The sequence below is a fragment of the Myotis davidii genome, unplaced genomic scaffold (genome assembly GCF_000327345.1).
Source record: "Myotis davidii unplaced genomic scaffold, ASM32734v1 scaffold879, whole genome shotgun sequence".
NCBI lineage: Eukaryota > Metazoa > Chordata > Mammalia > Chiroptera > Vespertilionidae > Myotis > Myotis davidii.
In genome coordinates, this window is record NW_006290148.1 from 131,701 (window position 1) to 140,013 (window position 8,313).

At 48.6% G+C, this 8,313-nt stretch overlaps 1 protein-coding gene across 2 annotated transcripts; it reads left to right on the forward strand.

Moving 5' to 3' along the window:
• The first annotated feature begins 205 nt into the window (after positions 1–205).
• MAGED1 (MAGE family member D1) lies at positions 206–6,945 on the forward strand. Of its 2 annotated transcripts, none has more exons than XM_006763206.2 (13): positions 206–376; positions 873–979; positions 1,676–2,377; positions 3,039–3,707; positions 3,829–3,892; positions 4,118–4,197; positions 4,368–4,459; positions 4,673–4,752; positions 4,844–4,886; positions 5,143–5,205; positions 5,782–5,896; positions 6,138–6,523; positions 6,737–6,945. In XM_006763206.2, exons 2-12 carry the CDS (start codon positions 935–937, stop codon positions 6,513–6,515), a joined length of 2,331 nt encoding a protein of 776 aa, XP_006763269.1. In that variant the 5' UTR covers positions 206–376; positions 873–934; the 3' UTR covers positions 6,516–6,523; positions 6,737–6,945. The 2 variants fall into 2 exon arrangements, with proteins under 2 accessions (XP_006763269.1, XP_006763270.1); XM_006763207.2 differs by having other exon boundaries at positions 906–979.
• Positions 6,946–8,313: the final 1,368 nt, after the last annotated feature.

The window sequence follows — 8,313 nt, forward strand, 5'->3', positions numbered from 1 at the left end:
TTTTGAGGAGGGGATATAGCGGTAGGGGAGGGGCCGTTGTATACTGTAGACTGGTTGGTGGCGGCTTGGTGTGTTGGCAAAGGGGCGGGACTGCCTCCCGCTGCACATGCGCATAATGGTGTTCAGAACGAGGCTTTTGTTGGGAAAGCGGGCGGGACTCTTATTTGGTCTGTCAGCTCTTGCGCATGCGCTGAGCCTGGTGAGGCGGTGGGTGGTATATTAGGAAAAGAGGCGGGGTCGTCCTATCTGCCGCGCTGGCATTTTCTCCTGGACAAGGAGCGGGTGCGGTTGCAGAGAACCGATCCCTGCAATCCCGATTCTCTGAGTCGTGAAGAAGGGAGGCCACGAGGGGGTTAGGGTTGGGGCCTGAGGCAAGGTGAGAATTAGCCCCCAGACAGGGCATTTGCCCCCTGGTGCGGGCCCCCCATTTTCATCCCGATCCCTTTACCCTGGATTCTAATCCCTGTTCCACTCCCCAAACCCTGATTCACACCCCTCACCTGATCCTCCTGTATTCAGAACCCCTGTTCTCTCTCTGAATCCTTCGCATCGTTCAAAATCTCTGCAGATTTCTGGTCCTCAATCTCTACTGTTAACACGATTCTTCTCATTGGAAACCTACATTCAGTTTCTCAAATGCGGCTCCCAAACCCAATCCCTGTAGATTCAAACTTCTTATCTGCTTTCCGAACCCTGATGTGAAGCTTCGCTCCTTCAGTAGCTTCTCGGGATTCACAACTTCCTTCTGGACACTTTACTTTTCCCACATTGATCCAGCCCGTTCCCCTAACATTCAGCAGCTCATCCGTCCCCACAATCAAATCCCAAACACCCCATCCCCAAATTTGGTTTCTCTTATTTGCCCTCCATAGTATAACGTCCGGCTCCTCCCCAACACTCCCCAGGCTCTGCTCTTGCCAGAGGGACTGGAGCCATGGCTCAGAAAATGGACTGTGGTGCGGGCCTCCTCGGCTTCCAGGTGAGATATCTAACTCCTACGCCCCTCCCCATTTCCCCAGCAGTTACCTCTGGGCCGCTTTGAACACCCAAACTCCAGGATCCGATTTGCCCTCTAGGTGCCTAGAATCCCTTGTCTTTAAATTCTCAGGGTTTATCGAGGGGGGAAGGGCATCCCTTTTCAGCCATCAGTCCCTGCCCAGAGAAAGGGGAGACCCTGTTAGTAGTCAGGGCAATGTGCCCAGAGAATGCGGTTGGATAAGGAGCCTTTTTTCCCCCATAGTCCTGATGTTTGTAGAGCATTCTGCCGCTCCCTCCCCCAACCATCCACCTCCACATTCCCTTTCTTCTGCATTCCCCACTCCCTGCGAATCCCCTCCCCCCTATACTAATTCTTCTAAACTCCTCCTAAGGGACCAAAACCCTGGTCTAGAGTTCTTAAGGCATGTCACACTGCTCTGCTCTAATCTCACTGATAAGCCCTCAGTTCCAAGTCCACCCCTCTCCTCTTCCTACCCCACCCCTCTTCAGCCCCTACCCTGCAGTCCCTACCAGACATTGTTACCACTGTGCATTCCTCCCCAGCAGTCTAGGTCTCTCCCTCAGCCCTCCTCTTTTTGCACCAGCCACCTTCCAGCACGTCCCCTGCACTGCTCCCTCTACCCCTCCACTAACGTTGGAGCCCCAGAGATTTTAACCCCCACTCCTGTGTTTTCAGGCTGAGGCCTCTATAGAAGACAGCACCTTGCTTATGCAGACCCTGATGGAGGCCATCCAGATCTCAGAGACTCCACCTACCAACCAGGCTCCTGCAGCTGCCTTCGGGCAGAATTCTTGTCCTCAGAGTTCACAGCCCCCAACAACGGCTGATTATCAGGTTTCAGCAGCTGCAGCTAGGCCTAGAGCAGCCTTTAGGGCCCAGAATGCTACCACAAAAGGCCCAAATGCTGCCTATGATTTCTCTCAGGCTCTTCATGCCAAAGAGACGTCACCTAAGCCAACCTTTGTGACCCAGAATGCCACCCCAAATAGCCCAAATACTGCCTATGATTTTTCCCAAGCAGCAACCAAAGAGTTAACTGCCAACAAATCTGAGATCACCTTTAAGGCCCAAAATGCCAAGACTAAGGTGGGCCCAAATGCCACTTACAATTTCTCTCAGTCTCTCAATGCCAGTGAAATGTCAAACACTCGGCCTAAGACAGCCTTCAAGGCTTGGAATCATATCACTAAGGCCCCAACAGCTGATAACCAGACTCAGAATGTTAACCAAACCAAGATGGCTACTTCCAAGGCTGACAGAGAGGCCAAGCCAGTTATCTCTGTATCTGGTGGTGCAGCTGCACAGACATCAGCAGATGGTTCCCAGGCTCAGAATCTGGAGTCCAGGACTATAATCCGGGGCAAGAGGACCCGAAAGGTGAGATCCCTGCTAGCTCCACTTTGCTTTGGGTTCTCTCCTTTCTTCTCTGAGGTTATTTGTTCTAAAACAGAAATAAATATGTAGATAGAGACAATCCTATATCTATATGTCTGCCTGTATTCAGCTATATTATAAGGGATGATAAGGTGAATATGGTAATTCCTGCCCTTTGAGTGTCCACAGACTGATTGGGAGATGAGACATGAATATATATATTCTGTTTACATTTTGATAGTAGCCACCATGAGTTAGGCCTTGAGCTAGGCACATTCACACAGGTTATCTCATTCATTAAATCTTCAAGGTATCTCATACCAGTTAGGGGTCATAGTCTCAGTTTTACAGAGAAAGAAACTAAGTCCCAGAGAGGTGAAGTGACTTGAGTGATCTGTCCAGGGTGGTACAAGCAGAGCCAGTGGTGGACATAGGAAGAAGAGCAGCTTCAGGCCCCACCCTTGGGTTGATCCTGACCTGATTCAAAGATGAAACTTCTACATGGAAGACAGTGAAAAACAAGCCCAGGTCTCAGGGTGACCATTGGTTAGTGGGTCAGGCTGTCACTACAGGTGAGGGTTTTAGGGGGTCTTCCTGGAATAGATAGGGCGAGGACACAGAAACAACTGGTAACCCTAGACCTTCATTCTCTCTGATGATGCAGATAAATAACTTGAACGTGGAAGAGAACAGAAGTGGGGATCAAAGGCGGGCCCCACTGCCTGCAGGGACCTGGAGGTCTGCACCGATTCCAGTTACCACTCAGAACCCACCCTGCGCACCCCCTAATGTGCTCTGGCAGACCCCATTGGCCTGGCAGAACCCATCAGGCTGGCAAAACCAGCCAGTCAGGCAGATCCCCCCAGCACGTCAGAGCCCCCCAGCCAGGCAGACCCCACTAGCCTGGCAAAACCCAGTTGCTTGGCAGAATCCAGTGATCTGGCAGAGCCCAGTGATCTGGCAGAGCCCAGTGATCTGGCCAAATCCCATTGTCTGGCCTGGTCCAGTTGTCTGGCCAAACCCATTGGCCTGGCAGAATCCACCTGGATGGCAAGCCCCACCTGGATGGCAGAACCCACCTGGATGGCAGGGTCCTCCAGATTGGCAAGGCCATCCTGACTGGCCGCTACCACACAACTGGCCACTGCCACCCGATTGGCCACTTCCTACAGACTGGCAGCTCCCACATGAGTGGATCCCCACCAATTGGCCAGTTCCACCTGAACGTCAGAACCTACGACCCTCATCAAACCTGCGTCCCTCTCCTAACCCACGTGCCCCACAGAACATGGGTGCTTCACAGCCCCGAGATGTGGCCCTTCTTCAGGAAAGAGTAAGCACTATAACTCCCCAGCTACATCTCTCCTCTCTTGCTCTTTTCTTTGTCATCCTTCCACCTATAACAACCAGGTCTTCTGTAAATATAACGAAAAATTTTCCTTTTCCCTTCCCAGGCGAATAAGTTGGTCAAGTACTTGATGCTTAAAGATTACACAAAGGTGCCCATCAAGCGCTCAGGTAGGCATCCAGTGCCCTCTCCCAGGGCTCTGCCCTTCCCCTCAGCCTATGCTCTGTGGACATCCCTTTGTTTATATAAAAGTCCCCTCCCTTTCAGTCCCCTCCTTCCATGGCTAATTCTTCCTTTTCCACCCTTGAGGACCCTGTGTTCTCAGCAAAGCTAGCAAAGGGACTGCAGCTCTGTGGCCCCTACTCAGCCCAGGTGTTCCCTTCTCTCTCCTACAGAAATGCTGAGGGATATCATCCGTGAATACACTGATGTTTATCCAGAAATCATTGAACGTGCATGCTTTGTCTTGGAGAAGGTGAGAAGGCAGCTTCTAAGGGACAGGAATGATGGGAAAAGTCTTGGTTTCAAAGATTCATGGGATTCCTCCTGGGGTTTTAGGACAAGTCTCACAGGAAGGTGAGCGACTGAGATGGGTAGCATATGCTAGATTTTGTAATTTCATAGTCTGTTTTCCTTTCCCTATAGAAATTTGGGATTCAATTGAAGGAAATTGACAAGGAAGAACACCTGTATATTCTCATCAGTACACCTGAGTCCCTGGCTGGCATACTGGGAACGTAAGATGGGAAGGGAAGGGAAGCATTGCCTTTCAGTGGTGCTTTTTTCTCTGGGACTGGGTCACCGTCTCAGATTCAGGCTCACATAGCAGGTCATGGTCAGAGCTGGGGTATAATTATACCCTAGCTGAGGAATATTAGAGAAACTAGATGCTGCCTGGAGTGTCTCATGCAAATGGCTGCTGAAAGCATCATCTTTTTGTACTCTCTTAGGACCAAAGACACACCCAAGCTGGGTCTCCTCTTAGTGATTTTGGGTGTTATCTTCATGAATGGCAACCGTGCCAGTGAAGGTGAGTGGCTAGACCTGCAGCTGGGGGTTGGTTACAGCCATACTTCCATGCTCATTTTCCATCCCTTGTCTCCCCTTGCCTCCCATTGCAGCTGTCCTCTGGGAGGCACTACGCAAGATGGGACTGCGTCCTGGGTATGACTGGGCTCTCATCGCTTGCCTGTTTATACCATCCTTTGACAACAGAGGATGGCCCCAGGATTGCATCAGCCACTGGTGTTGTATGGGGTTTGGGGAGGTACAGAACCCAAGAATGTGACTTGGGTGGATGAGGAACTAGTCCTGAACTCTCTGCTTCTTTTCATCTCTGACCTCTGTGCTGGAAAGTTCTTTTCATTTTTGGAGGTAATGTCTTAGTCTCTGATTATAGGTTCCTTTTTTTAACTATCAGGGTGAGACATCCCCTCCTTGGAGATCTGAGGAAACTTCTCACTTATGAGTTTGTAAAGCAAAAGTAAGTAGTGCCTAAGGGGCTTTGTCTGGTCCTCATGAGTTCTGTGTGCTGGTCAGCTTCAGAAAGTTCTTCCCATGCTCATTTCTTACACTAACTCTACATGCATGTGTGTGTGTGTGTGTGTGTGTACACATATATGTACAGAAACACATATGCACTTGGAAGTATTTATTGAGTATACTCTTGTAGGTGATGTCCCCACAGTAGACATCTCCAAGGTTGGGCCTGGTTGAGGCTTTTGCACTGCAGTATAATCATTAAAATGTCCTATCTGTGGCTCACAGACAAGGTTACAAGAATCTGGTGCTAGAGCTGTGACAGAGGGGGTGCAATTAAGTGTTGTCCTTTCTATGACCCTACAGAAGTCTCCCCTGCAGCTCTAGGTAACTATTCAGTGTAGTAGCACTGACACAGGAATTTAAAGGCCTGAGTAGTAGAGGGTAGACACTTTGTGTTTAAGAATGAATCTTGAAGGAGTTGGTACCTGAACTCTGGGGTTTCAAAATCTAGACTTAGTATGCATTAATGGGTTCCATTCTACCTTAATAGAAACAAAGACCTTTTACTCTTTCTAAGGTACCTGGACTATAGACGAGTGCCCAACAGCAACCCTCCTGAGTATGAGTTCCTCTGGGGCCTCCGTTCCTACCATGAGACTAGCAAAATGAAAGTGCTGAGATTCATTGCAGAGGTAATAGAGGAACTGCTCCAAACTTGATAGGTCATGGGGTGAGATGTGACTGACTAGGAATAAATGGTCCAGAGCAGAAATGAGATCTTAAGTATTGAACATGGTAGGTGAATGCTGGTGGCATTTGTTGTTATTAAGCAAACAGTAGAACAAACTAGGGCACTAAATATATAGTTATTGCTTCATACATATTAACTAATAATATTATGGGTTTTGTTTTATTTTCTATTTCCCACCTCAGGTTCAAAAAAGAGACCCTCGCGACTGGACTGCCCAGTTTATGGAGGCTGCAGATGAGGCCTTGGATGCTCTGGATGCTGCTGCAGCTGAGGCCGAAGCCCGGGCTGAGGCGAGAACCCGCATGGGGATTGGAGATGAGGCTGTTTCTGGGCCTTGGAGCTGGGATGACATTGAGTTTGAGCTACTGACCTGGGATGAGGAAGGAGATTTTGGAGATCCTTGGTCCAGAATCCCATTTACCTTCTGGGCCAGATACCACCAGAATGCCCGTTCCAGATTTCCTCAGACCTTCACTGGCCCCATTATTGGCTCTGGTGGTACAGCCAGTGCCAACTTTGCTGCCAACTTTGGTGCCATTGGTTTCTTCTGGGTTGAGTGAGATGCTGGGTAGGTACTTCACTTTGGATTGGGCAGCTAGGGTCATTGGGAGATGTAGGGTTCATGGGAATGTATTTATGTGCACAAGCTGGGAGTCATAGTAAACCCATGATGGGGAGATGAGAGAAGTATGGGGAAGCACTGTTTGGTATTTACATTCCTTACTATTTGATATATATATATATCATTGATGTTAATTTTTTTTCTTTCTTATGTTCACAGATATTGCTGATTGGTTGCAATAGTCTTTCCCCTGAGTGCGGCTGAAGCCTCACATTCCTTTTAAACACAGCTATCTAGAGAGCCACATCGTATTGACTGAAAGTGGCATGCAAGATAAATTTATTTGCTGTTCCTTTTCTATTGCCCTCCCCACCTTGTGTGCTTTCAAGTTTTGGTATCAGAAATAAACGTTGAAACTGCAAAGTGAATTATATGTGCTCCCTTCTGTCCCCCTATGTTTAAGGAGAGATCAACGTATTTATATGGGAGACTCAGGGCCTCACTTCTAGCCTAAAGGGCATATTAGCTTTTAAGAGGTTAGAATGTGGATACATTGGCTAATGGATTGGGAGACAAAGGCGGGATTGATGAACTTGAGTGTTACTGAGGTCCAAAAACTAGTATGGTTTATTTAATAAATATCACTTAAGTGATTCATATGTGAAAGATATGCTGCTAGGTATCACAGAGTGACATTGAGAGAGATGACATAATGAGGAAAGGTGTGACTGGTCAGACAGTTACATTTGATATAGGAGGTAAGATTCCAGGTAATGACAAGGTGCAGAGAGTAGGTGGTTGAAAAGGAGAAAAGATAACTATTTTCAGAGATGATGTTCTCAGGACTCCATGGTGTTGGTTGTATTATCCATGTGGGAAATGAAATAACTTCAGGACAGGGGCAGGAGTAGAAGCAGAGAACACTGAACCAGGAACCAAAATCTCGTGTGAGAAGGAAGATCTTATACCCCTAGCCACATTGCCCATAAAAGGATGGGCCCATAGGCCCCTCTCCTTGCCTCTGGAAATGCTACATAAGAGCCCGTTCCTCTAGAAAGGCCTTACAAGCCTCATTCCCACAGGACCAGGACTGCATCTCAGAGACAAGGTCGAATGGACAGTGGAGGTCTCACAATGGCCTCTTCTCCCCTTCTGCAGGGATAAAGAAACCTTATTGATTAAAGAGCAAGAATTGAACAAGACAAAACTCCATGCAGAGCTAGACAGTCTTTTGGCTGTGACTATAACAAGGACATGGCTTGAGTTGTTGAGGTCTGCTAAAAGCAGAGCTGTCTGAGGATGAAGTTGGGCCTAGATTGTAATTTCCTGAGAGGCTTGGTGATACCTAAGCATATGGGCAAGGGCAGAAGCAGGAGTTCATTGGCCAGAAGAAAGCAAGAGCAAAGGCAATTTAGTCTGGAAAAGGTTCAGTAGTGGGCAGTTATGGTGTCCAGGGCTTCCTCAGGTTCTTGATAATGTCCACATTCTGAAAGAAGAAAGTTCAGGATTAACAAGAAGGAGACAGCAGTGTGGAGCCCCAGCCCATCCCGTCGGTTGTCCTCACTACCAGGCTCCCCTCCTTCAGCCAGGCCTGCATCCTGATCCTTTTCTCAGGAGAGCCTGGAGGAGTCTGGTCTGAGGCCTTTTTGGGAGGGGCTGCTCTAGCCCTGCATCTCCATGCTGCCTCCAAATCTGGGCGGAGGTTCCAGCATTTCTAGGTGCTGGTTATTCTATTTGATGGTGCAAAACACCCAAAGTCTGTGGCACTGGGGTGGCCCTTTGGGTGGGGAGGCGGT